Source organism: Prunus mume, linkage group LG2, assembly GCF_029339155.1.
Source record: "Prunus mume cultivar Tortuosa linkage group LG2, ASM2933915v1, whole genome shotgun sequence".
In the NCBI taxonomy this organism is placed as follows: domain Eukaryota; kingdom Viridiplantae; phylum Streptophyta; class Magnoliopsida; order Rosales; family Rosaceae; genus Prunus; species Prunus mume.
The window spans coordinates 32177364-32196887 of NC_142699.1; the positions used below are offsets into that span (position 1 = coordinate 32177364).

The 19524-nt window shown below is 37.2% G+C and overlaps 1 protein-coding gene across 2 annotated transcripts; it reads right to left on the reverse strand.

Moving 5' to 3' along the window:
• Positions 1 to 310: 310 nt before the first annotated feature.
• Positions 311 to 8369, reverse strand: BIO1 (adenosylmethionine-8-amino-7-oxononanoate transaminase). 2 transcript variants are annotated; one of them, XM_016791404.2, is made up of 14 exons: positions 7460 to 8352; positions 7177 to 7347; positions 6711 to 6972; positions 5982 to 6062; positions 5297 to 5417; positions 4850 to 4998; positions 4132 to 4226; positions 3454 to 3569; positions 3229 to 3369; positions 2633 to 2766; positions 2409 to 2540; positions 2019 to 2153; positions 1393 to 1505; positions 311 to 789 (listed from the first exon to the last, which is right to left on the reverse strand). In XM_016791404.2, the coding sequence occupies exons 1-14, from the start codon at positions 8188 to 8190 to the stop codon at positions 606 to 608; spliced, it is 2565 nt and encodes an 854-aa protein (XP_016646890.2). In that variant the 5' UTR covers positions 8191 to 8352; the 3' UTR covers positions 311 to 605. The 2 variants fall into 2 exon arrangements, with proteins under 2 accessions (XP_016646890.2, XP_088902341.1); XM_089046215.1 differs by lacking the exon at positions 1393 to 1505 and having other exon boundaries at positions 529 to 789; positions 7460 to 8369.
• Between the last annotated feature and the right edge of the window lie 11155 nt (positions 8370 to 19524).

Here is a 19524-nt window from a genome sequence, read left to right on the forward strand (position 1 = left end):
CAGAAATCACCTACAGGTGCATGATCAACGGTCCTTAGTATTCTCGTATGTGTAACAGTGTAACAGCATATCACACAACACCTTGGTAGACAAATTACATAAGCACCCTCCAATCATTGGACAGCATTAGTGGAATTTCAAAGCGTCGGGACACGAAACGGGAGAGAAAGAAACTGGACAAAGGCATTTTCTCGTGTCCTAACTCGTAAGCGGGAGGCATCATACAGGCAAGAAAAGGTGAAAAAGACCCATCCTAAGATAGGAGGGAAAATAAGTATCCCATTGTTAAATTTACTCATTTGCCCTTGCATTTAAGAAATAAATTAATAATATTAAAATATATGGATAAAATACAACTGTCCTTCCCTTACTTTTCCCTATCTCCTCCTATCAAATTATAGAGAGTATAAGCAAATGAACTGTCACACACACTCCCTTATCTTTTATTCCCCAAGGGGTGAGGGAAGGCATTATGAGGGCTAAAAGCCATTGGCATACGGACAAAATAGCCACAAGGCCAACGCATGAGACCAAAATGTAATTAACAAATAAATAAGAATTGCAAGTTGTGGAAAGATTTACTTGAATTCATAGTTGCAAATATTTTAATTGTTTTGAGATTGGCTAAGTTCTTCAAGCCTTCTGTAAACTTTAGTGAGGGCTTCGTTGCAGACCTTAGGAGATGTGCAGGGTCCGCACATGAGATATATGACATGTCCCAAAGGCCTCATGTAAACTCCATCTTCACGGAGCTTCTTCAGAAGGGAGCTTGCATACAGTGACCCATACCTATTCAAAATTCACAGAACAAAACATTTCAAACAAGGGTTATAAAGATTACAGGACACAGCGCAGCGCTGAAATTGTCAGCTATCGCAATGTTGAGTCAAAAAGCTACCGTTGATGATAACACTATAATCATAGCATAGCATTATGATACATGGAAACTTGTTCTTAATCTATGAACTATACAAGCACCTCTACATCTTGTCCACAAGCGAAACATTCATGCACACATACATACATACTACGTACATACACCCACACACACACACACACACAGATAAAAAGATATATCTATAAAATAAAAACCTATTAATTTTTAGAGTAAATATTAAAAGATAGAAGAAGATGTAATGATATAAAGGGTTGGCTGGCCGATTGAACAGGTGACTTCAGGCCAATGATTTTAAAAGTCAACTTGTGGTCTAAATTGTTAAAACTCATAACATTGGAACAATTGCTAGCATCATTATGCTGCACATATCGTATAGGATGATATGGTATTACTAAAGAGCACATGATATTTCAACTTATAATTTTCCAAAGGGTACGGGATGATTTGGTGTATGTGGGGGAATCACATAAACATACAAAGTAATAAGACCATACCCAGCGTTGCAGCCTTCTACTCGGAGCTCTAGAGCACAAAGCGTTCCCAACACAACTACTCTTTGAATTGCAGGATGTGAAGAGATCTGGTACACTAGTTTGTCATCCCATAACTGCAAGCATTTGGAATGATACCATGTGGTAAAAAAAAAAATTTTAAAAAAAAAACACAGAAAAGGAAAGGAATAAAAAAACCACACACAATGACACTGAAAGAACAGCAAGTTCTAACAAAATTTTAAAAGAACAGGTTTCAGAATTTAACTATTTTAGGCTCCAATACCATGTTGAAATATGGAACCAATTAAGCATCATAATGATGTAAAACCCTTTTTTTTTTTTTGGTCTCATAATGAATTAAATCTCAGGCTAAACACATTAAGCTACCCCTTTTGCAATTCTTAACAGCTCTCTCTCTCTCTCTCTCTCTCTCTCTCTCTCTCTCTCTCTCTCTCTCTAATCAACTTGAAATTATAGAAATCAATTTAATGCCAGGTAATTACACCTTCACATCTATTATTCAAATTATACAAGAAAAATGCTGACTGAAAATATATTGAAGGTATTGGATTTGTATGTAGTATTATACAAATGAGACACACACAAGACAATTATAATACACATACCTCGCTAAGTAAGCTTCCTTTGGAAGTGATATTAGGATTTCTCTGAGAATCCTTAAACCATCTTATAGATTTAGCAGCTGCTGTGCACCCGATGGCATGTGCAGAATATGAATGTCCATGCAGAAGGGCCTTTAGCTATAACATTAACAGAAAGTGCTTCTTAGTCTATACATGCATAATACCAACACCAAGAAATGTAAACAAATGCTATACCAGCCCAATTCCCTTTAAAAACATTGCTATACCACATCAATCTGTGTATTCAAATTTGAGCTTAGAGTGAATAATTTAACATATCTTAATAAATGTAAAATCAAATAAGCAATCAAATCAAGTTGTAAAATAAACTTAAGTGTTTCTCATACAACTCAACACACCATAATAAATTACCTTTGAGTCTCCAATAAATGAGTCAAAGACGGCATTGGTAGCCAATGTGGCAGCCAAGGGTACAGTCCCACCAGTCATCAGCTTCCCAAAGCAGGCTATATCTGGAAAACAAGATAGTAGTTCTGCGGCTGACTGTAAAACAAAAGTAACTTCCCAATTAATTAAATAAAAATGTATAATAAAATTTTTGAACAAGAGAATGAAATGAAACCAAGGGTTCCAACCTCTGTTCCTAGACGCCAGAAACCAGTGAAAACCTCATCAAAGATAGTGGGAATATTTTTCTTCCGGCACTCATTCACCAGAACCCGCTGGAAAAGTGGATCAACCATATGCATTCCTCCAGCACCTTGTATAACTGCAGAACAATTCCAAATGAAGAATGGAAAAATTGCTACATTAGTATAAAAGGGAAAGATATAAAGCAAAAAGATGTTATATAATCTTCAATTATCAAAAGAAAACTTAGGTTATAAATCTCAGCCTAATCAGAAAGAAAAATGCCAAACACACCCATGCACAGTCTATAGAGTAGCAGAAAGCCCATCAAAATGACTTCAAATATAAGATATCTCAAGTATGAAAACAAGTGGTGGCCCAGAATAGATGCATCACACCTCACACAAGCAGGTGCAGATTCACTAGATGAAGATCAGGCTTGGGAATTCATAATTAACAATTTTTCATGTTAGGAGTCAAGTAAATTTTCAAGAAGTGTCCAATATAAGAAACTTAATTAAATATATTACCTGATTGATAAAACAAAAACAATCTGATCCAACCAGATATAAAATAAAATTACTGGTATAAGTAATCTTGCCTGGTTCAATAATCAAAGCTCCAATGTACCCTTTTGATTCAGGAAACTTTGATAATTGTTCTGATATATATGTTGAATAAATACCAGCAAGATCTGACTTGTCCCTGCTCTTGACAAAAATATCATCACGGGAACCAAAGGCTGTAGAAGTGCCAATGAATGTAAGAATATGGTACCTTAGTAACAGGTCGAAATAGAATAGGTGTGACAAAAGAGATCACTTACTCATATTTTTGAGATTCAAACTCCGAGAATGCAACCCTTCAGGTAGGGAAAGGTTCCACATATTGTTGGACAAAAAAACCATCGGAGGATCGAGAAAAAAACCTCTTCCATTATACCTGCACGTAAAAGTTATAAATCTTGACAAGGCTCAATGACAAAATAGCTTGTTCTCTATTGCTGCTAGTTAGCTCTATTCCAAGAAAATATTCTGGAATCAAGATACAAATGATCAAGGTAAAGAAATGACATGCAATTCTAAATTGCATTAATGTCCTCATTCTTTACATATGAATGTATAAATGATATTTATAAGTCTTGCAAGCAAACAATCGCGAGAGTCAAGACCACTGAAAGAAGTGATTTTCAGTGTGCATATATTTTATATGCTTTCAGCTTAGTACAAGTAGTAGAAAATGGACAACAAACATAAACATAAAAGGTGAAATAAGAGGGAGCTTTCTTAAGTGAAAAGTTGTTGATACTTGATTTCAAGGAGGAAAAAAAATGGTTATTGTGAACTACCCCACCCCCACTTTGAAGCAAATAATCTAGCATCTTCTATCTATGTCATCAGTAGCCAGCAATATATTCTCTATTGGATGCTGACTTACTCCAAAGTTGATATATAAGTATACAGATTTGGAATATTTCAAGTATCTTGTGACAGAAAATTCATACCATGGTTGTTGGAGGAAGCCTGTATAAGATGATGGTGCTTGTGCTTCCATAGCACCCAAAGTATCACCATGATAAGATCCTTTAAGAGCCAGGACCTGAAATAAACAACCCCTACGTCAAAAGAATTGAAGATTTAAAGGATAGTTACAATAGACAAGGCAACGACTTGGCCTAACTGGGCAAAAAGTAGCCTAAACAATAATAAATAGAGAAAAAAACAGCAGCTAGAAATGTTAGCTTATCTAAAGTTTTGACCATAATTCTTACCCTATCCACCTCGCATAAACTACTCCAGTACTAGCTAAACATGTACAAGTGAAACAACGGAGATAGTAAAATTGAATTCAGACCATAATTCTAAAATTGAATCCATATGGTGCCAAATAAAAAACCAGATACTCATGCTCCAATGCTGAAGATACTTAGTTAATGTACAAATGGCAAAATAGTGTGTGCTTTCAGTATCATTTGTCATCTCAACTATTGAGGAATATTTTCCAACAAAATTTCATTTACTCATGACAATTCAGTTGATCCACAAAAGCCGGAGGCTTAGGAATATTTTAACCAACAGAACTTTTTCTTTATTGGTTTCAGGGAGCAGAGAAAACTACTTGTTGAATTTCATAATGACAATGATTATGTACAAAAGAAGGAAGTGAAACAGTTTTTCTCTTGTTAATTAAACTAATGGTGATGAAGAATTAATGAGGCCTACCACAAGCTCAGGATATCTCTCAGCTGTATTTTCCTTGAGATGATCTAAAAGAATTCCACGATCATAAGAGAATTTACGGAATGCCATTTTCAATGCAATCTCAATTGCTGTAGATCCATTATCTGAAAAATATGTTCGAGAAGCCCAACCTGCGTCAATTGACATCAGCCACATATAAGCAGATGGTTAAAGACCAAGGAAAAATATTTGAATATATGTGACAAATTTACGATATTTTGAAATACATTACTACCCTTTGGATTCTACATGTACCATAGGTTGCCTTTGGCCTATGGCATCACAGAGTTAGTCGAATACCCAAATAAAAGATTCATTAGCCACTTGATAAAGCATTGAAAAACTGTAACTAATATAAGTGTGTTTTCAACCACAAAAGTAGCATACAAGAAAAGTGAATAAAAGGAATACAAGTTACATAATACCAACCTTTTCCAACACCTTCAAGCAAAAGTTCAGCACATTCCAAGGCTGGCTCATAAACATTCTCAGGAAACATTACATGCCCAAATCTTGCAGTTGCATAACCCATATCCCTTGCAAGTTCAGTCTGAAACCACCTAAACAAAAACCACATTAAAAAATTTAGACATTCCATATTGTTCTTTTATATGTCAAATAAATAAAATCATTGATCAAGGGGGCACAACCTGTGCAGGCAAAAAAGATACCTTCCAAAACTTAAAAAATAAACTAAAAGAATCCAAGAAAAATTGAACAGTGAACTAGGGGAACAGTCCTTGTCTTGACAGTCCATATGGTAGCCAAAAATTAACAGCACAAACTTTGCTCTCAATGAGAGGGTATCAGATCAGCTCAAAAGATTCAACTCCATGCTCTCTACTGAAAAGTCTATAAGCATGCTCATACATTTTGCATAGTCTAAGCATAAAGTGAGTGCATGCATAAAACAACAATGCAAACAGGCAACATTATAAGACATAACATACAGGATACATGAGACCATAGGCATCCATTCAGGAATAACATGACCAAAGAGATTGCAAAATATAAAGATTATAAAGCAGCATTATGGCTTTGCATACCGTCAATCAATAGATTGAAATCAAGTATCAGGGCAAGCAATTAACAGAAAGATATTTATAAAGATGACCTGTAAAGTAGCATCAGGTCCTTGAGTCCACCAACTGGCACATGCATCAAATTGTTGAGTTATGACATCATCATCCTGAGCCTAAAATTAAATGAAACAAAGTTAGCTAGGCATTCTATGAAACAGTCAACAACAGAATATGTATCACTTGGAAGAAGTGCAAATAAGTTCTTTATACAACTAGAACTACAAAAACAAATGCGGTATAGGGAACCAATACATATTCCTTTCTTTCATTAAACATTTGATTAAAAGAGCAAAAAAATATATATGACTAGAAATTCTAGAGTCCACTTCTTCCCCATACTACTAGTGAACAGGAAAACATATTAAAAAAAATAGTAGGGTATGCGGTATAAAAACAGTGATCTTCTCAATTTAATGAATGGGGAGTCTGCTTTGAAATCGTCTGCCCTGTACCCTCCCTCCACCCCAAGGATCCCATCCCAAATTGCATGAGCAACAGGTCTTACATGTACTTTTCCGAATGCTTGATTATCATAAAAGATTCCTAACATATCATAGGATTCCCTTAGGTCCAAGATATGAAAGAAACAAATGTTTCCTTGCCTTGGAATAAGTAGAATCAAATGGATTGGTACGATCCAACCTATTATCAGAGATCAATCCAAGGATTTATTTACTTCCCCACCTAGCTACTCTAGGTTGGGGGTAGGTCCAGGGGACATCATTTCATTAGTGAAGCCACATATGCTATCTGGCACAAACCTTGAAGACTGAAAAATTTTCACCGCAGCGTGAATCAATCACTGTAACATCTCCTTCTGATACAAATGTGTGCTGAGTAAATGGCCACCAGAAGACATCTACTGCCCTCCTTGGCATGTCATGCAATCTCTTGATTCTTTCGGTGTAAGCTGACAGCATTATTTCCATCAATGAATCAAATACATTATGAGCATCATCATACCATTCCATAAGGTCATCTGACAAGTCTTGTGGAATAGGTGGCAGTACAAGCACTGGAACACTAAACAACAAATGATAACAGTTAGTATAAATAGATTGTGCAGGACTAGAAGGAAATATTAAACACGTCATACAACAAAAGCATAATTATCATATCAGGTCAAAGACAGTGAAATCCAAATACATAAGCAATGTTTACACATATTTGTCCAGATATAGTTACATATAGTATATAACCACTATTAATAAGAGCAATCCAAATTACCTGTTTCGAAAGTATGATGCTAAAGGCACCTCATTTACAAGGCCGTGATCCTCAAATACAACAGCAACAACATCATAACCTCGAATTTTCAAACTTTCATAAGCTGAAATGGTTCCAGAAATACCACCTAACCGTCCATCTCCGACAAGAATAGCTGGTAAACGGAAAGGCCTGCTCACATATACTAACTTCTCACGTTTAGAAATTTGTTTGACTAGTAATAGCAAGAGCAGGGATACTCAAAGAATGTATTATAAACAACCAAACTACGAATTTGAAGTACCTGTACAAGTCACATTGAAGCGACCCAGAAGGCCCTGGACTGGCAACCCCGCCAGCCGTCTCAACCACGCAAAAAGAGTCCGCTTTCTCCTTCCCAACCCCAATCTGCAAACACCTCTGCAGCATTTTGAGCAAGGCCGAGTCTTCCACCGCCCCGCTTTCCCTCTCAGCCGCCAAGTGCGGCGACACGGGATCTCCCCACGCGTACATTGTCTTACAAAGGAGCTCCGAAATCGGACCGGTTTCAGAATTGTCCCCAACAACCCTCCTCTCCTCACACCAGTCCAAATCGCGCATGCCCTTGTCGAAATTTTTTGGAGCTTGGGGGGCTGAGATGGAGCTGGCGGCCGAGGCCGAGGCCTTGAGGACGTGATTGGAGGCGTGGAGAGAGAGGTGGGGGGAGCGGCGGACAAGAGAGGTGAGCTTAGAGAAGACGAAATGGGAATCGGAGTCGGCGGGGTAGCCGGTTTGGATGGGCTTGAGGTAGAGGAAGGAGCGGCGCCGGTGGCGGGAGAGGAGAGAGGAGGCGGCGAGGCCGGCGGAGACTAGGGTTTTTCCGAGGGAGGTATTGGAGGACCAAATGAGGTAGATGGGGTGAGAGAGAGGGACGGTGAGAGGCGGGGAAGGATTGGTGGCGCCGGCACCGGCAGTGGTTGAGAGGTGTTTGATGACGTGGCGGTAGCGGAGTTGGTGGCGGGTGGGGCGGAGGAGGAGAGAGGTGAGGGTAAGCATGGTGGTGGTGGTGGTGGAATGTGGGGTGTGTGTGGGGTGCAGAAGAGAGAGAGTGTTGGTTGGGGGTTTGCGAGGGTTTAATTAAGGAGGGAAAAGGATGTTGGTGGGAGTTAGATATAAAATGCGTTATTCGTTTCAACCTGAACCTATACCAAAACAAGGGCCAAAGGGGAAAATAATCAGAATTTTCCTCAATAAATTTGCGCAAACACAATTTCAACGCACATTTTACGCATTTTTTTGAACAACAACAAAAAGAAGAAAAAACTGGAATTGACCATAATCAATTCCGTTTTCTACATGAAATGCAAATTCACAACAAATTTCTCTTTATTAATGGATCCAAAGATGTAGGTGTCGTAGGTAAACTAACACTAAAACTGAAAGTTGTTGGCTCAAAAATTAACAAGTGTCGAATAAAGATTCGGCCAAAAAGCGCCGACATGAAAGCCTTCGCTCAACTAGGAAGAAGACAAAAACCTTGCAAAATGCAAGGGTGGGAAAACCTAGCACAAAGGAGTTTGCTTTTGGTTCATGCGAAAGCATGCTTAGGGATGAGAAATTAATTGTTTCCTCATATTTGGTAAGTTTAGTTATGGGAAATAATTGCTTGGCGCATAGGAAAATAAAAGGGAAAATATAACCCTCCTCTCATCTTGGGTTTCATTTTCCCTTCCCATGGAAAACTTTGGGAAAATGAGTTAGCATTAAATGCACATTTTTCATGATCATTTTGTCCCAATTAATAGTTTAGAATTACAATATAGCATTAAATACATTTTTTTATATATTTAATTTCATATGAGTACAATTAGAAAATTAAACAAACTTTGTTTCATATTCCTACGCAAACCAAACATGGGAAGTGAAATAAAGTGGTATTTCTTGGTTACTTTCCCAACATTACCAAACATGGAAAAAGAAACTTTCATTTTTCATCCATTGAAAAAAGACATAGGAAATTATTTCTTATCCTTATTGGAAGAATAAGGAATCCCTGTCGTTCCCATTTTCGCGAATCTCTTGACAAAGCCCCTTCACTTTTCACCAAAACCCCTGACCTTCCTTCATGAATGACCCTAGTGGACTATAGGAGTTATGTTTCTTGTAAATAAGAACTAGTTAATTATAAGTTTAGTTTTTATTTTATTTTATGTAATTTGCTAAAGATTGGTTTAAGAGAGGTACAAATATTAGCCCCTAACAACTAGGGATGGCAACAGGCAGGTTCGGGGCCGGATATGGTAATATCATCCCCGTCTTAGCTCCCCACCCTCACCCCACCCCGTGTCTCTACCACCATCCCTTATAAGAATTTTCGGGGAACTCATGTCCCCGTCTCCATTGGGGGGTTACCTCCCAAACACACCATGAATTCCTAATTTTTTTTTATTTTAAAAAAAAAAATCCATCCTACATTATAACACTTATCTTTCACCTTAAATTATCAATTAACTCATTGACTCAAGATAATCTCAATTCAATTTGACAAAACTAAACAAATATCATATTATATTATATACTACTTAAAAATAAATATATTACTTTACGCATAAAAAATCAGTGACAATCTACAACGATTTTGCTAAAAGTAGCAAAAGACTGTGTTGCTCTTCATTTGCTATTTTCTTTGAAAATGGAAAAATCTATTCCCTTTATAAAGTTGAGGGTGTAAGGGTTGTTGGTTTTGTTTGTCATGAGAAAAATTATTTAAAATTAACAATTATTATATTGTTTAAATATTTCCATAAAAGGTGAGGGCGAAGATGGAGGCTGCGACGAAGGGAGAGAGACATTATCTGTGAAGACTACATGTTTTAGAAGAATATAATATATATATATATATATAGCTTCTATTGAGGATCCCTCAAATAGGCTTATTTGAGGGACACCCCTTGTAGGCCTTACTCCGGATTGTATTTCACTAATCTAAACTGTCTATTTTGTAGATACTCATTCAAAGATCATATCTACAAAAAATCACTTGAATTCGATATCATTTGACCACTCAATTGAGTTATTGAAATTTTAGTACTTTTTTGAAGCACCGTGTTCATTGATTTTATAAGACACAATTGGATATTGAAACGGTTTCCGATTTGTCTAATTTTTTGTAAGGAAGATTTATGAATGAAGACCTAAAAAATAGATTGTTTGGATCATTAGAAAAAAAATTGTAGGGTACCTTAAAGGACGTCTCTCAAATATTTATTTGAGGGATCCCTCAATAAAATAAGACTATATATATATATATATAGATAATTTGGAGATTTGATATTTACTGAGATTATCTATAGATTATTCAAGGGGTTTAGAGGTGTCAAATGGTTATTTGATGAGAGCTAAAGATATTTTAAGCATAAGGTGGATTTCATTAAGCATGAGGTGTTGGTCAAGAGTTGTCTTTTGAGTAGTAGGAGATGGCGTCAATTGCATGCATGCAATAGTTTATGCATGAGCTGCAGATTCAAGCTTGAGGTGGCTAATTTAGTTAATGTGCAATAACATGAGCTGTTGCTTGTAAAAGATTTCGTGAGTCACATTGTGTCTATCTTCTTCTAATTGGACCGAAGGAACACTTAATCCAGCAGTAGCTGCAATTAAATTCTTATAATAGGAATTTGCCGACTTATCATCTTACTTCTTCATTGTAGTCATATCATTCTCTCTAATTTCGTTGCACAGCTGCCAACACTTCATTACTATCATTTCAATTCTTCAATTTATTCTTCTAGAATAGCATTCTACCTTGTACTAGAGAAAGTAAGTGAGAGAAGAAAAGATGGAGAATTGCTTGGACAAGAGGTGAGTACAATCATCTGTTGTGAGTACAACCATATGTTACATATTATTATTACTTGAGTTTGGAGAACATTAAAAGTTCTTGAATAAATTGATTATATGTGGTTTTAATAAATTTTTTGATTTAAAACATATGAACTTGTTCGTCAACACTTCATAGGTAAGTAAAACATGTTTTATATGTTTTTAACTATTTTAAATGGTGTCGAACCATGTGAAAATATGTTTGTGAATGCATTGGTGGAACTCATATGAGAATGGATATATATATATATATATATATATATATATATGATAGTTGTATTTTCATAGAAAATAATGTTTAATGTGAAAAGGAAATTTCAATTGTTTTCGGAACCAGAATGTTTCACAACAAGTAGAGCACTCATATGAGCTGTAAAAAACTTACTGGGTTTGTCAATGACGACTCGGTACACTATTTGACGGTGTAGGGGTTAACTCTATTAGTAAAGAAAATCAAGGATATAAGTAAGAGGCTTCATGTACAGTTTTGCAAGGTGTGCTTTGTTTCCATTGCTAGTAACTTAAAGATTTCCACTGATAATAAGCTTTGAATGAGCAATTATGTAATAGATTGAAGTTTCAATTTATTATGTAATGATGTAGTGTAATATATGACTATGAAGTATGAGTTTGTACTAACATTGTGAGTTTGGAATGGTTGTGTACTGAAAGAGAAGTAGAAACGTTGTGGTGCATTTTTGTGCATTCCAAGCTTCATGTTCCGAATTGTGTTTTTTATTTTATAACTAAGTTGGTTTTAGTTTTGTTAGAAATACGGGTTGTGACAGCTTAGTATCAAAGAATTTGGTTAACTCTAATAGAACTCTAGATTTTAGAGTAATGGATCTTCTGGACTAGACTCTTGAGTGGTCAAGTATGAATCATGATCTTAGAGGTATAGTCCTCTGAATGTTGTTGATTTGTTTTAGTTGTGGTAGTGTTGCTATCATACTTGTTGTATCTTAAGTCATTGCACAAGTTTTGATTAACTGATACTTTTGATTTGTAAGGTATAGATCTTATTAGAGGCAAAGGTCGAGGCTGAGGTAGAGGCAAAGGTTTAGCTATAAGCCAAGCTATACCACATGGTGGGAATGTTCTAGTTTTGGATATTCATATTCATGGTGTGATACCACTTGAAGGAGTTGTGTACATTGACCCTGATATAGCAGAGTTATTTGAAGAATTTCTGTAAACTAGAGTGCAAGAAGTTCCAGAATCGAAACATGTTGGTCCACCAGTGAATGAGCAACCATATCCTATTTGACTTCCTATGTTGATTAGAGAACTTAGATGATTGGAAGCATAATCATTTGGTGGAAATACAGATTTCATGAAAGCTGATCAATGGATTGGTAATATGAAGAATTTATTTGAAATGATTGACCGTACATAAGTGGAGAATAGAAAGTTGGCTACTTTTCCCTTACAAGATGAGGCTCGTGTTTGGTGGGAATCTGTCAAGAAGGCTAATGATGTCACATTTATGGACTAGGACGGGTTTAAAACACTCTTCTATGGTAAATATGTCCCTCATATTGTGAGGGAATGATTGGATATTGAATTCTTGGAACTAAGCAAGGATTTATGACCGTGGGACAGTATAAGGCAAGATTTTGTGAATTGTATCGTTTTGCCCAACCCATGGGTGAGATATAAAGGGCTAGGAAGTTTGAGCATAGGCAAAATGATAATATCAAGAAATTAGTGGTTAATTTGTGCCACAAGACCATGACAGGTGTTGTGGGATGTGTCATTTTTGTTGAGAAGAACAATCTGGACTATTAGAAGAGTCAAGAGGAAAAAAAAAGATTATAAGGGTGAGGAAAAGGCACTAACACAAAGTAACAAGAGTTCTTGGGGAAATGTTCGGAAGAAACAAAGGATGAACAACCAAGCTCCAAACAAAAATGTAGTACCTGCTCAACAGTCTAGGCTAGTGAAATGCTACAACTATAATGAGATTGGTCATACCTCTAGAATGTGTTATAAACTTAGGAATCCAGTTTGTTTTGCATGTGGAAAGCCAATGCACTATACTAATGTTTGTACCCAATGAAAATAGGACAATAAACCAAGGGAACAACCTCAAGTGCATGTCAGAGTATTTGTAGTAGGGCAAAGGAATGTAGAAGTTTAAGGTACACTAACTCTCTTTAATAGTCTTGTAAGAGTGTTATTTGTAATTGGTATTTAGGTAAAGTGGCAAATTAAAACCTCAATGGATAAATCTAAGACAACAATGATTAAATGTTCCTAGTAACAATATAACTAGTTAACGACTAGTCATAGACCTATGAACAAGCAAGAGATACACATATCCAAATCCCCTAATCAAATAGATCTGACAATGATAATGATCGACTGAACCTAGCAGAAATATGACTAGTCAATAAATTAGTCATAAACCTATAAACAACCAAATAGTTCACAAATACAAGGTAAATTAATTAGCCAAAACTAGTATGAAGCTAAGCAACAGTATAACTAGTTGTATAGGCCAATGAACATGTAATACAGAACCTAGATTCATAACATACCAATTATCAAAACCTGCAATCCTAAAAAAAAGCTAAGTGACCCAAGGCACTCAGAATGATCTGTCAGTTTAGGCATCCTCAGTGCTAGCAACAACTAGAGTGCAAAGTGTGTGAACATCCATTGAATCAAAATAGAGATACTTAATATATTATAACTAGTCAACAATAAAGAACATCAAACCCAGAAAATTGTTCACCTAGAAACCTACCATTGGGAAAAACTTGGGGCCATTATTAGACCATGCAATCCACTAAGCAAAGAAGATTCTTACAGAGAATTCACGCACAAGCTCAAGAAATCCTAAGTCTATTTAGGAAACAAGCTATACCTCATCCATGTGATGTTCTTTTCCAAACTTAGCAAAGCTTGCAGCTAGTCCTTCATGGCAACGACAGCTACCTCCTCAGCTCATTCATCCCATGGCACCAGCTTACACAGCTCAACTCCAAACTGGAACAAGAAATTTGGATTCCAAATGACATGACCAATTTCTTCAAAAAACCATACTCTTAAAAAAATCAATCTAGAATCTAACCTAGATCTATATAAGTATGTGTTTGATTTAGCTAGACGTAGATTTTATTTTCCAAAGCAGTTTTCAAAATCAATTTGAAAAACTCATTTATGAAAATGGAAAGTTCACTCAGAGAGAAGGAGTGCAAATGAGAAACCTCAAAAACCTCTCAATAAACCTCTCTCAAGTGACGGCTGCCAAAAAGGAATAAAGTGTACATTTACCCCAAATTCCTAGGTCATAAAAGGACAAATGACAGCAGAAGAATATTAGAGAATAAGACAACTTTATTAGGATCCAGTTGGAATCACACATGAGTTAGCTATCCTTATGATGTAATGAAGATGACTAGTCATACACATACAAGATGACTAGTCATAACCTAATGCATTCTAATGAATGTAATGTGAGAAATTATTTTTGCCAATCCATGATTATATTGAGCCTTCTGAATATAACAATCAGAGGAGAACAACTTGAGTAATTTATCTTAGTTTAATCTTGAGCTTGGGTAATTATATTATGCAATTACAAAGTTGTCAAGGGAAGCTAAAAACCTTAGCTAAACATAACCTAACATTATTTGATACCAGAGCTCCGCATTCATTCATATCTATGTCCATTGTAAGCATGTTGGGATTAACTCATGTACCTCTTGATATGCCTTTACATGTTAAGTCACCACTAGGGGATTTTGCCAAGCTTGAATTGGTGTGTAAGTCTTTTCCTTTGTTGATTGGAAATAATGAGTTCTTTGTTGATTTGATTGTGCTTGCAAACAATACTTTTGATGTGATACTCGATGTTAATTGGTTACAACTCAATCATGTTGTGATTGATTTTATGAGATGAAAGTATCATTTCATGTTCCACAACAACCAATCTTTCATTATAGATGCATTAAGAATGATGTAGCAATGAGAGTCGAGTTCCTAGTTCTACTTAAGAGTGTGGAACATAGGTGTAACACCCCGACTCCAAATTTATTGCATATTTTAATTTATTTAAGTGAAATTACGAATTTACCTTTGGGATAGGGGTAATTTGGTTTTTTTTATCCGAAAGGAATTTGAGAATTCCGGCTATAATATTGCGTAGAGCACGACGAGATGAGTCCGTAGACACGTAGTGGGCTCGAATCGGAGTTGTAACGAGAGAGTTACGATCGAATGAAACTCAGTGGCACGATAGTAATTATTTGGAAAAGGGATTTTTGATAAAAAGTCATATTTGCCCTCATCTCTTCCTCTCTCTCCCCTCCCCGCGCACAACACCCTTCCCCTCCTGTTTTCCTGCGATCGGTGGCTTCAGAAGCCACCGCCGCCACGATCAACGATCGGCCTCGAGGCGGTCGAGTTCGAACCGCCGCCACCCAAAGAACCGTCCGACCATCACCGACATCGATTATAGCGAATTGCGGAAGAGCTCGGAATCGCGCGGTTTGTGAAACTTTGCGGTTTCGTTCGTCGTCGTCCGGCCACCATTTCCGACGATCCAAGTATGGATCTTGAACCTTCGAGCTGTTCTTGCTGCATGTTGTGTTAGATTTGGAGATTTCTCGCTTTGGAGATCGATTAAGCGATGAAAGTTTTTTCGATTTTCGGCCTCCGATTCCGGCCACTTCCGGTCATTTTGCAGGGTATGTCCCATAACAAAATGAGGTTTTACACCTAAGATAGGAAGCTTGGCCGGCGATTTGGAGTTTTTTGGCCGCGGAAATTACTCAAGGCACCCAAGGGCTGCCGGCGCGTGTGGCAGCCTGTTGGCTAGGAAAATGGACCGGCTTTGGGTTCTAAAATGATCTCCTGGTCTCCACGAGCGCATAGGATTTTGCATATCTCAATTTGGATACCGTTAGAGTGCCGACGGATATCGCATATTGCACGTTATCCTGGTTCGCTAGGTTTGGACCATTGGATGGTCCTGAATTGTTAATATGTTAATCTAGACATTCCTAGGATCGTGTAGGATTCGACGGATCATAAAACAGAGTCCCGGATACTCCGAAAATGCCAACCCTAGGTTTAGGGTTTTAGTGACCGTCCGATCATGAGCGATCCGACCGTTCGATCTGGACCAAACTTGCAGGACATGTGTCCTAGATCCTGTAGAACCTATAGGAACTTTTAGATCGGAATTTGGAGGTCGTGGGCCCCGCGGGCCTGTTTGACCAAGGGTGGGTAGTTTGACCCCGGGATTGACCGTGAGACTTCCTAGGTAGTGTTACCTTCCTAGGAAGATTAAAATGACCGTAGTGACGGGTCTTGATTGTATGTTGGCTATGTGGGATTAGAATATTAGTATATTATTTAAATTGAGGGATTATCGGATGCTCTACTAGGGTTGAGGTTTATGAAATAGAGGATTATATAATTATATATATTTATGCGTATATTTAAAGGTATTAAAAGAGTTTAGAATGTCAGTTTGAGGTGCTATACGTACTACTATATGTACCTCCCTGGATATTGATTACACTGTGTAAGTACCGTCATGAGATTGTGTTAAGGTCACACGTGTCGTTGGATTAGCTGGCGTGTTGACAGACCCCATGCGTGGCGTTGGTATATCTGGGGTATGGGGAGAGATGTGATATTGTGTTGAGGTCACACATGTCGTAGGAGTAGCCGGCATGTTGTGGACCCCATACGTGGGACGGTGCGTCCCGACGTATGAGGGGAGATATGTGATTGTGTTGAGGTCACATGTGTCTTAGGAGTAGCCGATGTATTGACAGACCCCATACATGGTCGGGTACGTAGGCAGCCTGAGATAACGCCTAGGTGTAGCTGCGGATTAGATTTAGTTAGGTACTTTGTTGAGATTGGTTCGGACCTTGTCGTTGGTCCCAAAATTTGGGTGAAAGTGTGATGCAGTCGTGTTAGGAGGTTGGAGCCTCGTGTGCTAAATGTTTGGGAAAGTTAAATGATATAAATTACTTTTGGCTTACTTAAGTACTTTCGAATATGTTTTGGCTTAAGGAATGTGTTGGTAGTTTGTTTTGAAGTATTTGAAGGCCAGAGGCCGATTGTTTGAATTGCATAAAATTATCTGGTGCGTGCTGCCGGTTGAGATATTAAAATGTGAATTTTGTACAGGTTGAAATGTGGGGAATGTTCAATTTATAGGGGAGACTTTGCTGAATTTTTGGTAGAAAGTCTCGTGCCCTTGCTCCTTTTTGGAAAAAAGAGGTTATAGTTTAGTGAGTGGGCCCGACATCGGTGTGATGCCGGAGTTTCCACAGGATTCGTCTTGGTTCTGGGAAATTGGGCGGGTCCTGTCAATAGGTTTGTGATTCTGGAAGTCTCAAAGGTATGTGAATATGTAGATGTATTCTAAGATATTCTGGGGTTACCTCTAATGAGGGTAATGGAGTTTGGTATTGATGTGATTCCAGGTACATCACCTATATCAAAGGCACCAACTAAACTAAAAGAGTTGAAGATTCATGTTGAGAAATTAGTTAAGCAAGGTTTGAGGTGCACTTATTTTATTTGTCAAGAAGAAGGATGATACACTTCGGTTATGTGTGGATTATCGATAACTTAACAAGGTGACAATTAAGAATAAGTATCCATTGCCAAGGATTGATGATTTGTTTGATCGACTTAGAGAGGCAACTGTGTTTTCTAAGATTGATTTGAGATAAGGTTATCACTAATTGCGAGTGAAGGATGAGGATATCCCTAAGACAACATTTAGGTCAAGGTATGGGCATTATGAGTTTCTTGTCATGCTCATTCGTTTAGCCAAGGCACCTATTGCTTTCATGGATTTGACATTATGAAAAGGGAAAAAAGGGATGTTAGGGATATGGTGAATGACATAGCGGCTTGGGTGGTGGGGTTGGTAGGGGTGATATAGATATGGGAGGGGAGGGGAAGTTAAATTGGAGATTGTCCTTGAATTGCTTAAATTGAAAATCATAATAGCAAAAATAATCAAATTGAAACCAAATGGACCTTAATGGTAAAAGTGATAAATCATAAGAACCAAAATTAACTTTTTACCTAAAAAATAAACAAGAAAAAGAAAGATGTGTTCCCAACAAGCTCACACAACTTTTTAATGGGATAACTACAAGCATACTAGGATCAAAGGGAAAACCAGCCCTAATTATATGGACTAAAATTCTAATTTGACTCTGACCAATTTTTTTTTCTCTTCTAATTTGACCTTTTATTTATTTAATTTTTTATTTGTCATTCATTAAAAACAAATATTATTGTATTTTTTTTGGGGAAATAGCTCAAAATACCACTCATTTTATAATTTTTTGTGAAAATACCACCCCTCCCCAAAAATTTTAAAACTATCACCTATAAATACATCTTTATTGCAGACTGATTGCACCAAAATCACATATTTAGAAATTTGGTTCTCTCTTAGCTTGCTCAGCCCTCTTTTCTTTCTCTGTCTGTCTCTTTGTCTCTCTCTCTCTCTCTCTCTCTCTCTCTCTCTCTCTAGCGCAACTCTCTGTCTCTCTTTTTGCTCTCTCTCTTTCTAGCGCAATTCTCTGTCTCTCTTTGCTCTCTCTCTCTCTCTCTCTCTCTCTTTCTCTTTCTCTCTTTCTCTCTCTCTCTCTCTCTCTATCTCTAGCGTAGCTCTCTTTGCTATCTCTCTCTAGTGTAGCTCTGTCACTCTCTCACTCTCTCTCTCACGCAGCTCTGTCTCGTTCTCTGCTCGAATCACGAATTCCTCACTCGACCCCATATTTTAGGTATGTCTTTTGAATAGTTACTTGCAACCTTAAAGCTCTACTGGATCGCCGCCTCGAAAGGTAGGGTTGATGATTATTTTCTTAATATCTGTGGAATTATGTGAAATTGGTTTTGTTTTGATTGCTTGGGTTTCTGTTAAATTGGTTTTGGGTTTAATTGCTTTCGGTTAGGTTTTTTGAATCTTCATGCTCATCCATTTGGGTTTTTACCAATTGCATTTAGATTGATCTGGATATATGAATCTTTAAACTTGGGATTTTCCATTTGATGTAGTGGATGCTATTGTGTTTCTATTATTTTACTGTCGTATTGTTGTTATGTTGTTGTTATATTGCTATTATATTTTGGTTATATTGTGTTTATATTGCTATTGTATTGTCTGCTTATTGACTGGTTATTGTGGTTGTACTGTGGTAATAAAATATTATTTTGTCATGGTCAGAAATGGAGACAATTGTTATTCTGGTTTGCTACAATGGAAAATGGGTAACCTCAAAAAAGATGTGCAAATACGAAGGGGGTGACTCAAAAGGCTTAATAGTTCCACGGACCATCACCCTAAACCAATTTCAAAGAAATCCATAAACCAATTTCATACAAATCCATACACCATAAACCAAATTCACAAAAACCCCAAATTTCTAAGAAAAAGGAAGATGAACAGTACGTCGCGGATATGAACCGTGGAGTTAAGTTTGGATGGTGAGGAGGAAGATGACTGCGTCGAGAGAG

Bases quoted from the DNA above. Each gene is read 5' to 3' on its own strand.
- BIO1 (XM_016791404.2), bottom strand. From the start codon at position 8,190: ATGCTTACCCTCACCTCTCTCCTCCTCCGCCCCACCCGCCACCAACTC. The intron at 6,973-7,176 runs GTAATTTGGATT...TTTGTTGTTTAG, and splicing joins GCATCATACTTTCGAAACAG to TGTTCCAGTGCTTGTACTGC. The intron at 4,999-5,296 runs GTTGGTATTATG...CAATTGACGCAG, and splicing joins GCTTGAAGGTGTTGGAAAAG to GTTGGGCTTCTCGAACATAT.